The sequence below is a fragment of the Urocampus carinirostris genome, chromosome 13, assembly GCF_059441175.1.
Source record: "Urocampus carinirostris isolate Australia breed hairy pipefish chromosome 13, RoL_Ucar_1.0, whole genome shotgun sequence".
NCBI classification, from domain to species: Eukaryota; Metazoa; Chordata; class Actinopteri; order Syngnathiformes; family Syngnathidae; genus Urocampus; species Urocampus carinirostris.
In genome coordinates, this window is record NC_142361.1 from 14,960,360 (window position 1) to 14,983,161 (window position 22,802).

General features: G+C 38.9%; 2 protein-coding genes across 2 annotated transcripts in view; one reads left to right on the forward strand and one right to left on the reverse strand.

Moving 5' to 3' along the window:
* Window positions 1–1,320: 1,320 nt before the first annotated feature.
* Window positions 1,321–15,592, reverse strand: dis3 (DIS3 exosome endoribonuclease and 3'-5' exoribonuclease). Its single transcript, XM_088351550.1, has 21 exons — window positions 15,015–15,592; window positions 13,432–13,589; window positions 13,170–13,354; window positions 13,019–13,092; window positions 12,317–12,484; window positions 11,976–12,140; window positions 11,787–11,900; window positions 10,841–10,978; window positions 10,620–10,766; window positions 10,420–10,536; window positions 8,990–9,091; window positions 8,828–8,892; window positions 8,667–8,751; window positions 8,448–8,575; window positions 8,285–8,371; window positions 8,017–8,173; window positions 6,085–6,299; window positions 5,798–5,966; window positions 3,574–3,732; window positions 3,386–3,508; window positions 1,321–1,914 (listed from the first exon to the last, which is right to left on the reverse strand). Exons 1-21 carry the CDS (start codon window positions 15,231–15,233, stop codon window positions 1,846–1,848), a joined length of 2,844 nt encoding a protein of 947 aa, XP_088207676.1. The 5' UTR covers window positions 15,234–15,592; the 3' UTR covers window positions 1,321–1,845.
* A 1,610-nt stretch (window positions 15,593–17,202) lies between these two features.
* Window positions 17,203–22,802, forward strand: part of pibf1 (progesterone immunomodulatory binding factor 1) — a 42,327-nt gene continuing 36,727 nt past the window's right edge. Inside the window, exons 1-4 of the mRNA XM_088351833.1 lie at window positions 17,203–17,722; window positions 20,937–21,037; window positions 21,115–21,313; window positions 21,386–21,505. Of these exons, the coding sequence (XP_088207959.1) occupies window positions 17,468–17,722; window positions 20,937–21,037; window positions 21,115–21,313; window positions 21,386–21,505 (675 nt within the window). The 5' untranslated portion in view covers window positions 17,203–17,467. The remainder of the gene's footprint in view (window positions 17,723–20,936; window positions 21,038–21,114; window positions 21,314–21,385; window positions 21,506–22,802) is intronic.

The following is a 22,802-nucleotide window of genomic DNA, read 5'->3' on the forward strand; positions in this document are numbered from 1 at the left end:
TTAAAATGAAGACAACACGTGGGTTAAACATATTGACAAACTTTATTAAAAAACAGTGCCCTCTTCTAGGGGTTCTTTGTTAGGGTTTCTGTCTGCTCACACTAGATTCAAACCGCAGCGTGCACGATGTCACATTGCAATAGCGATTCGATTTCGGTTAATCATGCAGACCTACTACATACTTATTGACCAAACTTATTTTTTTTACCCTGTATTTTTGGAGGGTACCCATAGTAGCAAGATGGTGGATAATTGTCAGCTCCATCTTGGCCTTTCTCAAAAACGAGGTCCGTATTTTCACAACTATAAGGCGCACCTAAAAGCCTATATTTGCAAAAACTGACCATGCGCCTTATAATACAGTGCGCCTTATATATGGATCAATATTGAGTCGCAAGGTCTCGCAACTAAGGCAAGCAGCCGCCGACTAAACCGACAGCAACAAGCAACGTCCATCGATGCAAATGTTTCTCGGCAGATTTTTTATTTTTTATCTATCGGCATTGCGTGTGTAAATATTTTACACAGTTGGATCTACTACACTCACCAATGTAAGAGGACCATGGTTGTGGATTATTATTGAATGTGATGGCTGCAAGACGACTTTGGTGGGCTAGCCCGGCTTTAGATTTGCCAGTATTTTGTTTGACTGATCTTGATGTTTCTGTGGTGAGTCTATTTTTAAGTTCAATTCAATTCAAAGTGTTTGTCATATGAACAGTAAAAAACCACGTTTCCCTGCCCAATGAATTTCTTACTTTTCTGTCTACACAGTTGCGGGCGAAAAAGAAAATAGAAATTGAGAAATGGTTGGCATTTCTTGAATCCCAAGAGTTTGACCTTCCTAGTGATATGTGGAATGACACATTTGAGTAATTGGTGACATTGTACACACACCGTGTCCGTACGTGTCAGACACATATTTGCTTCTTTGCGAGCCGTTGGAATGTTAAGGGGTTAATAAGTTTGAACTATCAAACTGTTTTGTTGAAGTTCCTACTGTAGCGCCTAATAGTCATGTCCGCCTTGTGTATGGAAAATGTAGGACAAAAAACATTTTGTGGGGTGCGCCTTAGTCATGAAAATACGGTATTTTAAAAAGCATGTTTCATGTAGTTTTATTTATTTAAATTTTTTTTAAGGAGGTTTACCACTACAAAGCGCCAAATGCACCGTCCCTTTAACGAAGATATATCCTGTAATTTTTTAAGAGCTCCGCTTGATAAAAATCATGTACTGTGGGAATTGCAAAGAAAACCCTAAACTTGCAGCAAAAAGCTCCACAAAATTGTGTAGTTTTTGCAAATGAGGGTGCTTGGGGGGTAGGTCAAGTCATGTTTATTTGTACAGCCCTTAATCACAAGGAGTCTGAATGTGCTACATTTTCTCACACAAGGCATTGGTGCAAAAACACTCTCAAGGTATTGGTATCTTATAATATCAGACAACTCTAAGTTGATAGATCTGGATGTCTGCTTTACGGTTTCTGGCTTATTTGATTAAGAGTATTACTCTTAGTAGTTAACATTACAAATGTTGTCATGTATTTTGTGTGTTTCAAAACATCTTGTCACTTTATTGAATGCCAACATGACAATCGTTCATATCAATGATGGTATGTTTTTTATAACACACTTTTTACTCTAATGTCAAAATTAACACGCTTTGTTACAGGACACTACATGATAAAGCAGAAATTGTAACCAACCACTGGAAAAATCAATTGTAATCCTTTCAGCATTAAAAAAATGTATGTAAAAGCTGTAAATGTGAAAACAAAAAAAATGTTTGTAAGACAATTTCACGAAACAGATGCATTTTGAGTCCGATCCTTGATTAAACAGCTCAACGGTCCAGTTTGGGTTTCTTGTTTTTCATTTCAACTTCCGTGTCTGAAACGCTCACACCCGGGATCTGACAGAAAAATGAGAATGTCAGTTGGGGAAGGATGCATCATTTACTTGAAAGGTGTTAAAATATTATCAACAAAGTATTTAGAACTGATTAGGGTGAAGGGCTCCCAGTTTAATATGCATTTGTAAACAAACACGTTGTTACCAGATTGTAATTATTAGGTTAATACAGGCTGTCAACCACTAAACATGCCAGATAGAAAACAATGATCCATGAGGCTACTCGGATGGTTTTAGGTGACTACCTGGTGCACCGCATTGGAGACCCCTAATCTAGAAACTACAGCCAGATTTTATGGTTTGTGTTTTGTTACAATCTCATCCCCAAAGAGAAGAATGTTCCCTTTAGGTGTTATTTTCCTCATTAGTAACATCAATATAATTGAGATTTATTTTTCTGAAACTAAAATTGTCAACATGTCACAACATGGTAATATCAGGAGTTTTAAGGGGCCAAATATATTCTGTCCACAACAACTTAAAACGTTGTAAATACAATAACATATGTGTGCTTTTATGTGTCATCTTTTTTGTGCATTTTATGAGATGTACCAGATTTATTCCTGTACAACACTTTTTTTTACCCAAAAAGAACTCATAGTTTTGGATATATGTTATAACAGGATTCAAACCCAGGTGGCGGCGGTGAGAGCACCGAACTCAAGGCATTGTTTTTCCCCCTTTCCTTCTCACACTATCTTTAGTCAAGGTCCTAGAGACTGATGTTAATGTAATAATTTGGCCACATTGTCATTGTAACATTTGTTTCTGGTACTGTGACTAAAAATAGTTTGAGAATGGTGAAAAATCTGCCCTTTCACACATAGCCTATACCATGAGGCCAGTAGTTAGAATTTAGTGCTCCCACCGGCGTGACTGGGATTCAATTCCTATTGCACTCAACCACAAAATTTGAGCGGCGGAAAAAAAAAATGTATTCCGACTTTTAGGGAGCGCATTAAAAACAAGTGCGTGTGGTTTGCAAATACAGTACATGAGTTACATGTTAAAATGAGTAATTTATACACAAAAAATAGATCAAATATGTACATTGCAATAATTTTAGCACAATTCCTTTATCATTAAAAAATGTTAACTAAAATGTAACTTGTAAATATTTATATTGACAAAGCTAGCAAGATAATAGCATTGCAAAATTTAGTTTTAGTATTCATCTGTAGGTATGTTTCATTCTATAAACAACAGATAGGCTAAATCATTTCTAACCACGACACAAATTTTACCATTTAAAGCAGAGCATCTAAGAGTGTAGCCGTCAAAATATTTTGAATGTTCCTCTTCTTCAACACAGATCATTAATATGATGAGCTTGTTTTAAGTTCTGCTAGTGGCTAATAACGTTAATGACAGGTGCCCTCAAGGACAGAGGTTAATGACCCCTGACCGATTACACATTTGCACTTTATCACCTTTTCAATTATTTTTCATTATTTTGCATAGTATGTTCTTACCTCAGGCTGGATCAATGCCATGCGAATCTTCTGGTGCTGAATATTGGAGTCGTCAAGGCTTATGGTGACCTTCACTCGGTCAAAAATTCGGAAGGTGTGCTGCTCGACAGTCAGAGACGGACCCTGAATACAGAAGACGGTAGCGGTAAAGGAGCAGAACCTCATAACACGCGTTGCGCCTTTATTACCTCCTCATCAAACAGAAGCTGAGGACCACCCTTGTCCTTGCCGTCAAAAAAGACTGTTCCTTCCAGGCCGAATTTAGGGATGAGGACGATGATGGCATTTTTCCTCACAAATAGGACAAAGCCTTCTTCACTCAGGATTCCTCGGTTCTTGAAGAACAACTGGAGAGATAATAAAATACTATAATAATGTTTCGGGACCACTTTTGTAATCGTCTGCATTTAAACAGATCAATCGTTCTCAATACATGGCAAAAACAATAACATTGGCTTGTGACTTGATGCATGTACAAGCCTCAACCAATCACAATTCTCTATCATTAAGGAATCGAACCCAGGCGCTTTCTTAGGCATGAAAAAATTCCATTGAACCCAGTGATTCTGAGCTCAATCGCAGGGTCTATTAGATGATGTTGTGAATGCCATAGCAGCACTTTTGTACTTTTCAATGTAGGGATTGAATAAACTGCAATGATCAAGCTTAGCTATCATTTTTCGAATTTGTTTATAATCTATATATTACAACGTACGGGGCTGCAGTTGACCATTCTCCCCCTTGATTGGCCAGAAACTGTGTGGTTTGATTTATCCTTTGTTGTAGCCTCTACAATCCTCACTCCTACAGAGTTGCACAGACCATCAGGCAACAATTTCCGACCGCACAAACAACAGATTTGAATTCAAACGCACCGTCTCAAATGCCAAATTCACTCTGCCACAGCATATTAGGCCACCACTCGGAACATGGGATAGTCGTTCTGGCCACATATATGTACGGACCACTAGATACAGGACACTAACGTGCCCATGTGGCGGCCACATAGGTCAAGTCAATGTCCCTGTTAAGCCAATGTACGTACATCGAAAATAAATCATAAATTGCTCATTTTACAAACCATTTTCATGCGGGTAACTTGTTTGGCAACTTTGACTTTTTGTTATTATGGAAAATTAATTAAAAAAAAAAAAAAAAAAAAAAAACGGAAAACGACACTGCACTGAATTTGTAATAATCTGAAAGTAATAGAAAATATTAATCATTCAAAAGAGGATATTTTAAGACATTTATCAAGAACTTGTGTTTTTTTCTAACAATGTTTAAATGTTTTATTTTATTGCAAATCAAGGTAAATGAATAACATTATATATATACACACATGAGCATATGGTTTGTTCGTTAGTTGGTTCTCTTCCCCCATAGAGGCACCATTTTCTGTGGTGTGTCTTGGGCAAGTACAACCTGGTGGCACCCATCCCTCTCCAGGCCAACATATGTTTCCATTCAGTCATATACATGAACAAATATAGTCACATGCCTCTCTAGACAAAAAAAAAAAAAAAACACTAAAAAGTTAAAGGAAGACATTCATCCTGTTTTTACGTCGACTGAAGTGACCATATACAGAATGGTCAAATCAAAGGAGTCAGAAAATCTAGTGCGGCCTTATTTTCAAAAACATTGAAGCAATTTATGCCACAAAGAGGAACTGGAGCTACTGAAACGCTCAACAAAATTTTTAAATCATGAAAAAAAAATCCAGCCGAAAACATGTTTACCTATGAAATCTATGGTATGGCCTTGAGTGCATCCATAAGCAGCACACTGAGCCAGCATTCTCTTTTTATTTTTTTTCCCTCCGTGCACATGTACTGGAAGAGTCAGTTTGGCCCAGCTAGCTTAGGCTCGCAGTAGTGGCGCCGCTCAGATGGGAGTGGTCATTCTGTACTGATCTGTGGTTCTGGCATACGACGACCGCCCATGCTGACATACAGGCATCTGTCTGGCATTTATCTATTCTGCAATATGCACTAGCTCTTTCTCCTCTGTGAAAGCACATGAAATAAGAACCCTCTCCCACCCGAAAAACATGTTTTTGATTTATGATTCACATAGGTCAACCATTGTGACTACAAAACGGTGAATTTTGCCAAACTGAGAAATATTTTCATCACAGAAGCGTAGCCCCTTGAGATGCAGCATCATACTTTCAATAGGGGTCCTTATTTGGGGGGATTAAATGATTCTCAAATGAAAGGTAATCTTGATTTAAGCGTGCTCATTTATGTAGTAGAAGAGCAAATGAAGTTCGTAAATTAGGATACACCTTAATTATTTTAAGAATTTATGAAGGTATTACAGTCAATCCTATTTTAACTATGTTAGAAGGGAACTAGTAACATTTTAGGATGATCTAAAGAGGATAGTTGTCCACTGATTGATGTTTACCTGAGTGTGAAAAGCCACAGACGCCCTCTGAGCATATTGGGACATTTTATGTCGATAGTTGAGGTTGTTGCACAGTGCAGACTGTTTGTGTTTGTCCGTCAAATCAGGGTAGGTGCTGTCCGCCCCAATGGCCACAGCTAGTAGCCGATGCACGATGATGTCAGCGTACCTGAAGACCAGGTTGGTAACATCAACATAAAGGCCGGAAGGGAAAAATTCATCTTTGACGTTTTTGTTATTGTTTCAGTTCACTTGTTATTAATCCCAGGTCCGAACTTCACTTTTACCTCCTAATGGGCGACGTGAAGTGCGTGTAAATAGGTGATGCAAGACCGTAGTGATGGAAATCGTTGTCCATGCCCGAGCAGAAATAGACAGCCTGCATCATGCAGCGAGTGGCGAGGATGCGCAGCAACGTGTTGAAGTACATGAAGCCGTCCACTTTTGCCGCTTCCAATGAGTCGGCCAATGCCTTCGCTGAATCTGTGTGGAGCTGTACATTCTAAAACACAAAAACGATCGATGGTTGGAATGTAATGGAATGCATGAAGAAAAGACCCTCAGAAATACATACTTGTACCGTAATTTACATACTACAAGGCCCACCTAAAAAAAACTTATTACAAATTTGAAGGTGCACTTTATATTCCGGCACACCTCATATTCCAAAACATACAGTGGATAAAATTGGAGATTACTGTTCTGCCTTTGAGAAATAAATTGGTCTTCAAGTGCCCTCGTGGTTAAAATGTTAATCAATTGTTTTGCATAAAGTAAACAAAAAAAGCGCAGAACCTCAACGGCGGCACAGATACTAAATTTCGAACGCTCATTGCAAATGGTCTTTTGTTGCTTTGCACGATGATTCATCGTAAGTATGAAACGTATCCTGATTACTTGAAGATTTTTGTTAATGGCACCATTTTGTACAAAATTACACAGTCTTGTTTGAATTGTTGTCATTATATCTTAGCTTAGAAGGTATCTGTATAGTAAGCAAGCTCACAGGACTTTCGTACATTGGTAATAGCTAAACGGGAACCTTATACTACAAATAATAATATAATAATATCGGCCATTGTCCCAAAAAAAGAGCAAGTAAAGAAAACAAGTCAGGTTATTCTAGACGTCATTCACTAGGTATTTTTTCTAAGCAACCCCAAGCTTTCAGAATTTTTAATTACATGCAAGTTTTAGTCATTTATGTCCATGTGTGAAAAATATATCACAAAATACAATTTTTTGGGTAGTGCACCTTATAATCTAGTGCGCCTTATAGTATAGAATAGACAGCATTTTTTTGAGGCCTTTGAACCATTTTTTATTTCGATTTGGTCATGAGAAATAATGGAGATAAATGTGTGACAGACGCTGCCCTGCTTACGAAGAGATCGTTCCCAAGTTGAATTTGTTCGTAAGTTGCTCCAGTCCTATATTTTGTATGGAATGTATGTTTAAGGTTTACATAAGTATGTTTAAAGCTTGTATAAGTAACCTGTATTGTTTTGAATCTGAAAAATAATATGCTCTACAACATTACAAAGCGGACTGAATGATAATGCATAGTAATGAAAAACAAAGCTACACATTAGGCGTTGACATTCTGTGGTTTGTGAAGCCTTTTGAGACTCTTTGTGATTAAGGGCTATACAAATACACATGACTATAAAGATAAATAAAGTTTAGTTTAGCTTACATATTGAAGAGTTAGGCAAAAGTGGATGAAAAAAAAGTGATCAACCATTTTCTCAACCGCATCAAGCTTTCTTATTCCACTTTCGTTTCCAAAGAAACGGCTCGCCTCTTCTTTACACTTTCCACAAACCATATTGAATGGATGCACGAGATATTAAACAACAAAAACATCAAACTTCTTGGCGCACTAGCGATACAGTACACGTTGCTATGATTACATACAAACCAGTAAGTAGAAGCCGTATTTCTTCTTCGGGGTGGATGCCAGGTGACCACTCACAGCACCACCACACGTCTTAGTGGTGGAAAGAAGCACTACAATAATCTCCTGTACTCGGAAAAAGGTGCACACAATACAAAATCTAACTTACAGCAATGTCCGGAAAATGATGGTATCTACCGTTTTACGTAAGTCAAATGGTCGTAAGTAAGGGAGCGACTGTACATCAAATATTAAGCCACCACAAAAACCATTACCATTCCAGGCCTATAAATTAACTCTTTTCATGAAGCCAATGACCCACCTTTGATTTTGCTGCCTTCAGGAGGATGTCATAGTTAGAAGGCGGTGGTGGCGGATGCTTCCTTAACAAAGCGCACTCTGCAAACTCGTCATAGATTTTTTGGGCGACTGAAATGTTGGCCAGCAACATGAATTCCTCCACCATGGAGTTGGTCTCCCTGAAAACAGAGATTCAATTAGACTTTTATCCAATTAACGCTAATTTACTCGTCTTTGAAATCAGTTGTCCAAATAAAATCATCTGTTGATTAGTTTTTGAAAATACTTACATGAGTTCTTTGGTCTGAAGCTCAATAGGGTCATGGGTTTCACTGTCTATATGAAAGCGGACCTCAACATTGGACAGAGTCAGGGCCCTAGGAGACCATGACTATGACGTTAAATGTTCTGCAAAACTTATTTATGATAGTGTTCTGTACGAGCAGACCTCACCCTTTCTGGATCCTCTTCTTCTTCAGAATCTTGGCGAGCTTGTTGAGGCCGCGCAGGCTTGTCGTGATGTCGTCGTTCATCCCAGTGTCGTCGATCCTCATCTGGGCCTCTGCATAGGTCAGAGATGCCTGAACCGAATGAGGACAAGGAGTTACAAATTCAGACAATGAACCACGATTTCATTTTTTCACTCCGTTGGGTCAAACTTGATGTGTTTACCTTGGAGTTGATGACACTTTTCGTGAACCGTGTTTTGAGAATTTCGGCATCCTGATTTAGCTCCCAGATGCAAGAAAAAGCCATTCTAGAAAAGGAATATTAGAACAGATCATATTGAGTTGTAAAATATTTTGACAATGTTGCTGATGAGTGTCCCTCACCTGTCCACATTGGAGCGTAGCGAACACAGATTAGAGCTCAGCAGGTCTGGAACCATGTCGATTCTCTGTGGGACAAGACACATCCTTGTAAATTTCTTACCAGTTCATCTACTGAATTTGGCAATTTTTCATTCTATTCGTGTACACTTTGATTCTCCTCACTTTTCCACAAAGGTAAACCGTTGTGCCCCGGTTGGCGGCCTCCTTGTCCAGGGCATTCCCAGGTCTGATGAAGTGACTGACGTCTGCAATATGGACTCCCACCTAAGAAAACACACTATGACGTAAAGGCGTGTGGCATTTCATAAGGGTGAGCGGAACGATCCAAATATAAATATTATCAACACTTAGATCGGATCATTATTATTTTCCTTGGGTTGGTTCTTCGCTACCCTACAAATTTCCTAAAAGCGCTGAATTCTCTGTGTAACTAACGCAAACCCCCCTAGCCCCTACCTACCTCTTTTGCCCAGCGCAACTCTACAAGTCTATCCCTGAGTAAGTGACAGACAACCACACTTTTAGCTCTCACCCTTACCTGGCCACTAGCTGGCCTGCTGCATTCTGCCTAATAGATCGATCCACCCAAAACTTACAGTGGCAAACGGGAAGCGCAGTGCGGTTTGGACTTATTTCAACAACAGAAAAGGACAATGTCAATGTGTAATTGTGTGATTAAATGGTTCGCTACTGTAGCAACACAACAAATTGACATAAATAAGTGAGGGGGAAAAAAACCCTATAGAGTGCAATAAAAACATATTCATGTTACTGTTCCCCCCGCCTCCACATCCATCCATCCATCCATTATCTGCACCGCTTATCCTCAGTAGGGTCGCGGGGGTGCTGGAGCCCATCCCAGCTAGTCGCAGAGCACACAGGGACAGGCAAATCGCTCGCACGTTCACACCTAGGGACAATTTGAACCGGCCAATTAATCTGAGATGCATGTTTTTGGAATGTGGGAGGGAACCGGAGTGCCTGGTGGAAACCCACACAAGCACGGGGAGAACATGCAAACTCCACACAGGTTAGATCTCACGATCTCAGAACTGTGCCGCACACGCGCTAACCACTGCACCGCTGTGCTGCCCCCCGCCTCCCCAAAAACTGCAAATCTGTTGTCACTATGGTAACAAGAGCCAAAAGGGCTTCTTTGTTGGAGTACAGAGCCATAGGCTGGGAATAACAGACAACTGACACCTTTTTGCATTCCTGCCTTAATTTTCAAAACACTGCAATGAAAGGTATTTTAGTTGTCTTGTTGACAATTGTTGTACAGTATATGTATTTTCGTTACTTTACTACTTATTTTTGACTTTTTGGGATCTGAAACAGTAGTAATAGAAATATTTATATATTTATTATTTATACTGTTAAAGTTTGTAATGTAGTTATTTAATAAAAACTAAATAATAATTTTAGTGCCTGAAATATTAATCCTGTCTATCGTAACTATAAACTAACTCAAGGAAAATAGGTGAAACACATCCATCAATACTACGCTATATTAACTTGGATCGAATCGATAACAAATTTCCCATTATTGCCCACCTTTATGATATACTAACGCTTGGGTTTGAGACCTTTACCTCAAAATTTCCACTGCCGAGCTTCCGACAATGGAGTGCGTCATCAATGTCTGTGCATCCCGGAGGATCGACACTGCACACAGTCAAATGCCTCAAGTCCTCCCTGCCCACCATGTCCTGTTTACACATTAAGAAACACCTTGAGATTTGATTTTACCTGCAAATTTGTGGGTGATTTAAAGGGCATTGATATTATCTACCTCCGGTTTGATGCTCCATGGCATTTTAGGAAGAAAACTAAGCACACTTTGAGAGAATGCCTGATGGGGAACGTCGTGCTCCAACAGCAGCACTTCCTCTTCCGTGTCCTTCTCCCCAGCCATGCCCAAAGTGCGAACAAAGTGACCCTGATGAAAAAGGAACGATAGTCAGTTTTGCAAGGCTTTACTGCATGACTTTAATGAGTTTAATGGGGACTGACATTGGGATATCTGGAGTCTTTGGGCCAGCCATCAATGGCTACCATGATCCTCTGGCCCGCTAAGGTAGAAGCCTGGCGGGTTTCGATGCGGATGCGTGGAATGCAGCGGTCCGCCGGGGTGAAAAGGTGGCGCGTAGACTAGACGAAAAACAAAATATTTTCAGAGTGGGTGCATGGACTTTAAGAAGAGTAGGCAGGAACTATCACATGCGATTCAGCACTTACTTGGATTTAATTAATCAATTCCTCTTAAAATATATATTCAATTGCAGTTGCAACAGACAAATACAAAATTATTTTACACTTTTATGACTTTTTTGTCCCCAATTTTGTTTGTGTGTGTATGGTTGATTTGAAGTATCTGCTGATACAGTATCTGGATCCCAATAAAACGTGCGTCGCAGCGTCATGATCTTTCCTATCACCTCTCCAATCTTGTCAATGTACTATCCATTTTCACTTTCTTTTGTTTGCTAATTTTTAATGAAGTGCTTAAATGTCAACTTGAAACGGATTGAAAACTAAATACAAACTATGTAGACTCGAAGTGACCAAAACGCATCTTTTACTTCTCATGTTTTGCCCAGCCTTTTTAAAGTTTTAGGGTACCTGTAGCAGCAAGATGGTGGACAATTATGTCAGTTCCCTTTAGGTGAAGCTCATGTTATGTAAAATAAACATAATGTATTAACCTAAGAGTATTTTTAAAATGCATTTTAACTAATAGTTCATATATTTGTGCTTGATAATTAAATCAATTGTTTTTTTATGAAATTCGTTTTACCACTAGGAGGTAATTATTAATACACTGTTCCTTTAAGATTGTGTGTGAAGTCCTCTTCAAACACAGCTTTTTACACAAGAGTGATGGTGGTCCAGAAGGAGTGTTCTTAGCCTTATATTAACGACTACTCCCCAAACAAAGTCTAACATCACCTAACATTACCTCTTTGATTTGAGAGACATTGAGCATTCCGCAGAAAGGTCTCCAGTTCCTTTTGATTATCCCGACAATCTTGCCTGTGGGCTTACGGTCTACATCTCCTCCAAAAGTTCTCATCTGCTCATAAACAGAGAGCACATGGTCAACTACAGAGGCGGGCTCAAAACCAGAATACCGTCACAAACAACTGACAACATCCTCCTCCTCATCTTCTTCTGCATTGTCGTCTTTGGCCGAGCCCACGTCCTGCAACACGATGGAGGATGGTGCTACCCACTGGCTGCGTGGCAACAGCTGAACGGCAACCACATCTTGGTGCACGGCTCTGTTGAGGTTCTGAAGGCCCTGGATGAGAACCTGCCAAGGTGTGGCAATGTAAATTTAACACATATATACACTACAATTGAAATAATTTATCTTTTCAACCCTCACAAACTTTGCTACAAGTTTTAACATGTGACAGATTGGTGATTGTACAGATTCAACTTCTGTCTCCGTTACGTACTAGTGTAAAACGTGCTTGAATGGTATACCTCTGTGCTATCTCCCCCATCGTTTTGAACAAAAACTTTGGCCTCCAGGTAGTTATCTCTGCTGGCCTTAAAGGTTCCCTGGATGAAAGAGCCACTTTTGATGCCGGCCTGTATCCGGGACAACGGGAAATGCTCGGGGAATAAAACCCTTCTGCTGGTGATGTCATTCTGAATAGGAAAGAGATCATTTACGATGGTGCAAAAGCAACTATTCAAGCAAATTCAATCCATAAGAATTACATTAAAACTCAAAATTGCATCCAAGTTATACCAAGAGTAATAAACTATATCGTTTCAGAAAAACCTCAAACTAAATTTTAAGAATACTAGGGCCAACTACAGTACTGCATTTTAATATTGGATCACTAGCCTAGAAATAACTGTGGGATTACAGAGGAGAGGTCACAGAATTCAGAAGACTTTTAGTAGACAAAATCATTCAGTTTTTGATGAAGTATTGTACATCCCCGATAGAAAAACCTCAATAATTCTACATTATTTATACAACCATGAGTCTAAGGAGTAAAATATGTAAAGCACACTTTTTAGGGAATTTTGTCGCGGCTAAATATTATTGCACTATTTGTAAATGCGAATGAATTAATTCATACTAATAATTCACTAAACAAAATATTTTCTTTAAGGAAAAATTCAGTATTTGCCTTAAAGTAAGAAGCACCCTTGAGAAACGGATCTGCTTACCTTTTCATCATTTGACAACGCCAAGCGGTCCACAAGCTCAGGGTTCGCTATCAAGCCCTTGATATACTCTTCAACTAGTAGGAGAACCAAAAATGTTTTAGAACACCATTGTTACTGTAGGCTAGAGGTTTATGTAAATTCAAAAGCTTACATTTGTACACCAACAGTCCGCTTTCTTCTGCCTTCTGCTTGTTACCGAGATCATTAGTTAGGAGCACCACCTTGGGGTCATCTGGCTTTGCCAGGTGCTCGCTGTACCACTTTGTTGCCACACGGATCGCTCTGTCGTTTCGATCATTGGCACTCTCCCCTGGTTCCCGTTCGATGAATGTCTCTCTGCATAGAATACATTTTAAAGAAAACATGATCAAATGAGAAAACAACACATCTGACGTGGATTTTAAATGTGCTACCTGTGATGCTCATTGGTAAATGTGTAGAAGTGTCTTTCCCCCTCGTGGATGAGGTCTTTGAGGCGTTTGTAGACTGGCGCACTGCGATGGCGAATTTCCTGGAGGACTGTCTGGAGTATAACCACGTTACAAATCACCGGGTCCTCCAAAACATCAATCTGTGAGATATCATACGGGCTGTTACAGTGATTGGCAGATTTATGCTAGACATTTTGGTGCATTATTGAATGTTCAAACCCATGTTTAGTTCTGAGCACCACTGATAAAAGATTTAAAAAAAAACATTTACCACCCCAATACCTCAAACATGCTGTAGCCACTTCCATAAATAAATCATATTTAAATTGTCTTGGGAGAGTTGTGACCAATGATGACGCTGTATTAAACTGTCTACTTCTCACTCGTCCAATCAAAGCACCGAGAAAATTCATTAGTCTATGCGGCTCCGTTGTGCAAAGGAGAAAAATGTCTGTTGCGATTAGTATTCTCGTCATTTGTCTTAATATGAGGTTTCACGAAAACGTGGCAGATTTGCATTAAAAATTGTTTTGTACATGAAAAGATGAACATGGAAGTCAAATTCCCGTTTTAGACTTGTGAATGTGCATGTACAACACATTTTATTCACTTTAACAGTCATACAGAATATGTTCTTTAATACCCACACCAAAAATGTTGATGCTTTTTTAAAATACTTAAGTCAGGAGTCATAAACCTATTTAAAGTCAAGAGCTACCTTTTGTTATTGATTAGCACAAAGGGCTATCAGTTTGATGTGCATTTCTAAAATGACAACTTATCGTGTTATTGCTGTTTTGAAATGGTTTTAATTATAAGAAGTTAAATTAGGCTTGGTCAAACAATAAAACATTATGTCAGTTAGAAATCAAATTTCCTTGAAAATAACCGGTGAGCTATTTTTCAGACCCTGTCCCCCAGCTACTCAAGTGTTCATACGGGGCTACCTGGTCCCCGGGAGCACAGGGTTGGTGACCCCTGCCAAATCGATCTGTTGGAAATAAAAACGTGTGCCTTCCAATGCAAATTGAGATGACATTGCCATGCTTAAAATGTCAGTTCTGATAAAAACTAATGCTTGTTTTATTATAACATCCACTGCAGTCTGGTCATCCTGGAAGAGGGATTACCTCAAGTACGGTCCCTTCTCAAGGTTTCATTTTCCTCATGTTGAGTTTTTCCTTTCCCTCATGTATGTTTTAGATCAGATGGTGTAATAGTACTTTGCAGTCGTCTGTGCAGCCCATTGAGCTACTTTTGATTAAAGGCTTGAAAAATAATCACGAATTGACTTGTAGAACAATAACAATACATTTCTCTATTTGTGGTACTTAAAGCAGATCGATATTGTTTGAATAAACCCAAATCAATTTACTTGCCAAACATTAGTATGGATCAGTCCATGAGTGCCAAAATACAATTGATAGAAACATTTAACTAAATATGACATTTTCTTTAGAAAACGGTGCAACCCTTTGAGACTTTCTCCGACTTATGGTTATACAAATAAATGTGACATGACTTACAAAACAAGTCATCTGCCTCTCGTTTTGTTGTTTTCTTACCTGATGTAAAACCACGTTGGTGTCTGGAATAAGGTAATGCGAAAATGGGCACAAGTTGCTTTCGATGCACGCGTCTGTCTGCAGCACGGTGGACTCGTGCTGGCATTGGTCGCAAGCTTCGCTCCCGCACCAAATGTCGTCTCTCAGATAATGCTCGCGAACAATTTTCATGACCCGGCCGGTCCGAGTCTTCTTAACGAAAGTCTTGGACTTCAACATGACGGCGACGCAATCCGGTCAATGAAATAAAATGCAGGCGTACTTGTCTAAAATCTTAGCGAGACTTATAAGTGAACGTGCCATGTGAGGAGGATAGGTCTAAAACAATGCGCAGCTCATTTAAAGGCGGTTAAAACTAATTTCACTTAACTGCAACTACGGCGACTTTTTGATGACATGTGCGATTAGAACAATACACAATTGAGACATTTAATGTACAAATTATATTTAAAAAAATCCACGTTGTTTATATCAAAGCCTGCTTATCGGCCATTTTTGTTGCGTCACAGAAAAGGTAATGATTTGTAGTTGGCGAACGAAATGGCTCCTCGAGACGATGTTGGAATTGATCGACGCGAGCCGGAACCCCTACGAGACGCCATTTTTCCTCTCTTGTGATTGGTCATGGTAAATGGTCTGCATTTATATAGCGCTTTTCAAGTCAATGAAGAGCTCCCAAAGCGCTTTACAATGTGCTTCACACTTACCCATTCACACACTCACACGTCATTGTGTTTTTTTCGTGGTTTTCGTGTGGTTGACATAAATTTTGTATATCATATAAAATATTAAAAACTGTTTTGCATTTTAATTTGTTTTTATAGATGTGTAAATATTTTACTTTGTGTTTATTATCGTGTTTTATTTATTGTTGCAATGAAAATTGTATAATTTTAATTGACATTTTCAGGGAGTATGCCTTGCTTGACTTTAAAATTGCTAAGTATAAAAAAATGCAATGTTTGGATGAGGTAAAAGGTCACTATATAGTGTAAAATACATGGACCCCCAAAAACGGTTTTTGTAGCTTTTTTAAAATGTTCCTTTGTTTTTCCTTTTTTCTTGTGACTCGTTTTTCTTTCTTTTTCCCTAACTATTCTCTTCTTTTTTCTTGTCCCTCCATCTTTTATTCTCTCATTTTCTTTTTTTTTTAAATGTCTTTTTCTTTTTCCCTAGACTTTTACTTTTTCTTGTTTTTTTTTCTCTTGTTTTTTTAATTTTTTATTTATTTATTTTTATTTTTTTCATCTCCCTATTTCCTAGATGTTTCGCTTTTTTTTCCGCTTTTTTCCTTTTTAAACGTTTTTCTTCTGTTTTTTTCCTGGCTCTCTGCATTGTTTTCTTTTTTCCCTTAATTTATTGCCTTTTTATTTTATATATTGTTTTTAATTTGATTGTTTTTTTTAATGCAACTTCCATTTTGACATGGTCATCCTGGAAGGGGGATTATCTCACGTGTGGTCCCTCTTCAAGGTTTCTTCATTTTACTTATGCTGAGGTTTTTGTGTGTTTCCTTGCCCTCATGTAGGTTTTAGATCAGGGGATGACAATACAAGGAAATTATTATTATTATTATTATTATTATTAATAGTCTGTACAGCCCTTTGAGACTCCTTGTGATTAAGGGCTATACAAATAAAAATGACTTGACTTGACTTGACTTGTTTCTTTTTCCTTAGCCTTTCCCTTATTTTTAATTCTTTTTTTTATTTTCCTTTTCAGTTATTCCATTTTCCTCTTGTGCTTCTTTTTTCTATTTTTCTTTATTTTTCTGCTCCTTTATAGTAATTTTGTGTATAATGTACATAATAAGGATTGAAGCAACAACAACCAAAATCTGGGGCGCCGGTTTGGAGAAAAGGAGCCATCCCTTTTCCAATAAAGCTAGCCGAAAAAGCCGATTCTCTAAAAATAGCCGGAATTTCCATCACTCAGCTCACTCAAGGCTGGGCGCAAGTCAATTACACAGTGCCTCTATCGCTCGAAAGAAGAACTGTATTCAGTGTTAGCAGTGGGATACATCGTTATTCGAAAAAATGTTTTCTACTAATAGCTGTCACCCAGAGTAAACTTATTCTACGAGCTGTTGTATTAAATATATGTTTGGCTTACAAAAAAATGAGAAAATACCAAACACTGGTGGCAATGCGCATATATTTCAAAAGGGGGCGCGCTTTACACCACCCTTTGAATATACGTCTTTCTGGTTTTGCATCACATGATCTTGTTCCGGTTGTTAAAGGAAGCGGGACCCTTCAAAATAACCAAGGGTGTTTCTGACAGCTCTCCTCTTTATTTTGCATTTTAAATGCTGGTAAAATAATTAAAGATAACTTATGCCAATAAATATAACATTGGGCTCCCACATGCTTGATTCAACAAGTAAACGTTGTCGCCTTTAGAGCTTTTCGCTTAGCTTTTTAGCATTAGCAAGCCGGGGTATATAAACAATAATGCCCAAGCTCAAATCAGCCGCCGCCAACATCTCCAGCTCTCTGGACTTGGAGTCGGAGGATTTAAGCCTGGAGACGACCGTGCCCACTGCCGAGGATGTCTCTTCGTCTGACGAGTTGCGGCCAGGCTCTCACAAACTCATCCGACAGCTGATCGAGAGGAAGGAGCTTCTCCAGAACGTCCAGCTGCTGAAAATCGAGCTTTCACAGAAAAACATCACTATCGATAACATGAAGGCTGACTACATGTCGAAGGTAACCCAAGCATGTTTTGACCATGCAAAAAGTTTGATAGATACGCCAAACTTCCTGTTTGAAAACAAGGGCCACTGCAGCAGGGTTTTCAGATCAGGGGTCTCAAAAGATTTCAGAGATCAGAGAATGTATTGTCGTTGTCAATGAACAACGAAACTTTCTTTTGTCAGAATCCAGTCACAGTTAAAAAAATGCAAAGATCCACAGTATAAATCCATCCATCCATTATCTGCACCGCTTATCCTCAGTCGGGTCGCGGGGGTGCTGGAGCCCAGCTATCTTCGGGCAGTGGGCAGGGGACACCCTGAACTGGTTGCCAGCCAGTCGCAGGGCACAGAGACAGACAACTCACTCGCTCATTCACACCTAGGGACAATTTGGACCAGCCAATTCACCTGACATGCATGTTTTTGAAATGTGGGAGGGAACCGGAGTGCCCGGAGGAAACCGACGCAAGCACGGGGCGAACATGCCAACTTCGCACAGGAGGTTCGATCTCATGACCTCAGAACTGTGCCGCCATGCGCTAAACACTGCGCCGCCGTGCTGCCCCCACAGAATAAATGTTTACAATAAATACAGATAAAGGCCCAATATAACCAGATATACACATTAAAAGTAAAAGTGCAGACATGGTACAATAAAAACTCAATAGCAGCAAAATTAAATCAGTACATTTTCAAGTGCAATTGTGTCCGACACTCCTTAACGTTCACTCGGGAATTATGATGGAAAGAAGTGGTGAGTGATGATTGTATACTGCAGTAGTGCAACCAGTAATTGTCAGTTAGTGAGTGTGATTGTTGTCTTAAGTGTGTGTGTGAGCGGGGTGGCAGAGTTCAATAGCCATATAGACTGTTGGCCAGTTCTAGATATTCTGGCCTGTACAGTATTGACTGGTACCAAATTTCTCTGGGGCCGCCAGAGCTAGGGCCAAATTGAATTGTCAAAAAAAAAATCTCTAGTAAAGACATTTCACTGTTCTCAAATAAAGTGATCAATCGTTATTGCTAGGTTGAGGTCTTATGATAGGCACAGTATGTGAAGATAAACTTTTTTTTTTAAATTACACAAGTTAATACTGGACAATTCACTGAATCCAAAGAACAAACCCTTTTTACGACCCAGGCATTTGTTCTACAAATAACCAATCAGAATGCAGAACACAATGCAAAATGCAAATCGGTAGAGTAGCAAAACCGTGAAAAGTAAAATAGATAAATATAATAATATTTCAGCAAATACATACTTCACTATATTCTCTAAACAAAATGAGATCTAAAAATAAAGGATAATTTAACAATGAATCATTCTGTAAAAATGGGCTGCATTCACTTTACAATTTCATATAAAGGCGGGGGCCTTGAACTCTCACCCCAAGGTCCTGCAAGTGGCCTGTGGGCTGCAAGTTTGAGACCCATTTTCTAGATGATGGCATGCATTAGGTCTAGGTGCCAGCACAATGGCTCAGAACCCATTCACTGTGCAACATCCATGCTCGTCCTCCCTCAAAGGCAAGAAAACAAAAACAAAAATAAGTCCAACATCACTCAAAAACTATTGAATATAAATTTTTTCTTAAGGAAAGGTTTAGAAACTTCCACTGATGTTGCAGATTTGCTCTCAGAGGGCAGAGCAGTCCTCCGCACTAGGGCTCAAATCAAGAACGCTTTTGAGCCTGCAGACTTCTTCTTGGCTCTTGGAGTCACTTGAAGACTAGCATTTTCTGGAGAGGCTTCGAGCAAAAACATAGTGTGTGTTTAAATGTGTGTGTCTGAAGGATAAGAGGAGGCAAGTCCTTGCAAACCTTTTGTGTGTTAGCAACAGAACCTTAAAATCACATCTTAACTGGACAGGGAGCCAGTGCAGTTCAGCTACAATTAGGGTAAAATGAGCAGATGTTCTCGTTTTAGTCAAGTCTTGTTTTAGCATTTTGCATCAGCTGCAAACTTTTAACAGCAGACATCGGGAGACTAATTAGCAATACATTACAGTTATCAAGATGAGAAGTAACAAACGCATGATTTAGAATCACAGCATCAGATTGCGATAGCATTAGTCCAGGGGTGACCAAACCTGGTCCTCGAGAGCTGCATGTCCTGCTTGTTTTGGAGGTTTCTCTGCTCCAACACAGGTAATGCCAATTTTCAGCTTGTTCGCAAGCTTTGTGAGAGCTCGATAATGATCCAGATGATTGGAATCACCTCTATTGGAGCAGATAAACTCCAAACACATGCAGGACATGCGACTCTTGAGGACCAGGTTGGCCACCCCTGCGGCTAAGGCGAGTATTTGTAATATCGCAAAGATACAAAGTAGCTATTCTCGTAATATATTTTTGTGTAACTGAAATGACACACATTGCTGTGGTTATACTTTATATTAAACACAATTCATTCTCCACAAAAATTCCACACCACTGAAAGAAATCATACAACCGCATTATAGATAACCCAGTCATATACGTCTGAGATTTTTTCTAATCTTACTATAAACAGGTTATGTGTTTTTAATTTTAGAAACTCATTTTCACTATTCATTTTTATGTTCTAGTGATGCTCTGTTGTACACAAATACTTTTTCCTCCTCTGCATGTTCATTCAACATCCGGGTTGTGCAAAGTGGTAAAACAAGCGCTGGTGTTGATAAGTTTAGTTTTTAGATGTTTTAGAGGTTTTTATTACAATAAAACATGTTTACAAAAACAACTATTTTGGGTTTTTGAGTACAGAATAAGGCTGTGATGGCTTCTGAAGTAAGCATTCAAAATGGATAATTCATTCATTCATATTCCAGAGAGACAAATCACAGTGGGCTATGACAATGATACATAAGTCAGTGGGAAATTCCCCAAATCCCACTTTCAGACCAGTCATTTGTTTGAAGTGAATACTGCAGGTGGTTTGATAGATAGATAGATATATACTTTATTCATCCCCACAGAGAAATTCACAATTGATAGGACTCAAGACAATACCCCTCTAATAGTAGATCAGAATACCACATGGAACAATGTAGAGACTGTACAATGACTAAATGAATGGATACATTTGGACGTGAGGTGCAAAAAAAAAACAAATATGTTAATAACCACATTAATTAAAAGGTGCCACCAAATGATTAACTTGATTAGAATATTGAAAATATACAACTGGAAAAGTCATACTTTCATGACTGTATATGCTGTTACATATCTATTTGATAACAATGCTAGGTAGAAGAGCTGGAGGAGAGATTGAATGACGCTCTCCATCAGAAGCATGTGTTGACGTTGAAGCTGGACAGTGAGCTTAAGCTTGCTCAGGAGGATAACAGGTGAGCTGACTGTTCTGTTTGCTCGTAAGACAAGAGTGCAGTATCTTGGTAGCTTGAATACAAACTGGAATCTTTAGGAAGCAGCAGGCTCTGCGAAAAAAGGAGGTGGAAAATATCTTGCTTCGGCAACAGCAGCTGGAGGAGGCCAACCGACAGATGCGAGACAAAGCCGGAGAGCTCCGCAGGTCTCTTCGGGATTTGGACATGTCGCATGAACGCTACCTGGAGCTCCGTAATCTCCCCGAAGAGTCCATGTCCATTCAGGAATTTGTTGCTGTAAGCTGCTTTGCACTTTATTAACACATCTTTCCTGCTTGTTGTTGATTATTTCCATTTTTTTTTCTGCAGGTTCGTTTTTACGAAGCGCTGACGCCGTTGAGGGCCCAGGTGGCTGAGCTGAGTGTGAAGAAAGACACATTGAGTGAAGACCTGGAGTTGCAACGAACACAAATGAAGGCTTTGATGGAGGTATTGCACTGCTATTAAAAATTTACCCGTTTATGTGATGGGTAATTAGGGGTGGAGGATTTGTCAAAAAGATTAAATCACGATTTTCTCCTAAAAAAAACAACCCTATATTTGATTACAATTACATTTTTTTAAACACGTTTTTTCCCCTAATTTATGACTATTTTCAAATCATGTTAAACTAAAAGGAAAAAAAGATGTCAAGCTCGCCATGCCCTCTGGGCAGGTTTTGATTTACCGGTAACAAGCGCAAACAGTGTATCAAATTTGCATGGAATTAAACATTAATCCCCAAATTGAATCAAACCACAATATTCATACTCACTGCACTTTAGCTCACACTGCTTTACAGGGACAGAGTGTACTCTTTGACGACAAGATGTCCTTGTATCGTGTACTGCAGCTGAAAAGTGCTAAAAAGCTCAAGGAAGAATACAAACTACGGGGGGACTCAAACTGACCCAACTGACCACACTTATTTTCTTCAAATTGTTTTGCACAGCCTCTCACAAAGTGTTTTTTGGGGGCAAGATGGCAGAAAATTGTGTCAGTTCCCTTTAGGTAAGCCTTCAATTGTAAAATAAATGCAAATATCTTTCCTCACAAGTATTCAAAAATGCAAGTTTATATGATAGTTTATGTATTTTTGCTTATTATTCAAATCAATATTGTTTTTAATTAAGTTTTTTTTCACCACTGAATAATACACAATGTCCCTTTTAAATCTAATAAGTAGGCTCCTTTTCTCCACATGTCATATAACGATGTCAACAATAGTAACAATGATAATGATATGCTAAAATAATACAAATTATATCTAGAATGGCTTTTGCCGTTATGACATTAGATAATCACCCGCGTTGAGACACAAAACCTGATTGCTTATTAAACTGAGAGACATTGTGTTAAAATTGAATGTCGCTCTCCTGGGACAGTGGAATGTCTTTCCTGGAAAAATGCTTAGTCAACAAAAAAAAGGTCTGCGTCCACTTTTTGGGGCATTTTTCACATCCAGGGTAACCTACCCGACTGCCTGTGAAAGATAGTGGTCATATATATACTCCTTCCCCTTTTTATTGGGTGGACAGACTAACAAACATAAAAACAGATAGATATATATATATATATACAAATATGAATATTTACATCCCAAACAAAAACAGTATCACCACCCTCACTTTGCTTGCACATGATGATAATAATAGCACCTTCCATCGCCACTAGACCAGGGGGCAGTTGAGCTCTCGTTGAGTACTTGTTTTGCATTTGACATCCACGCAAGAGATTTTCTTCTTAG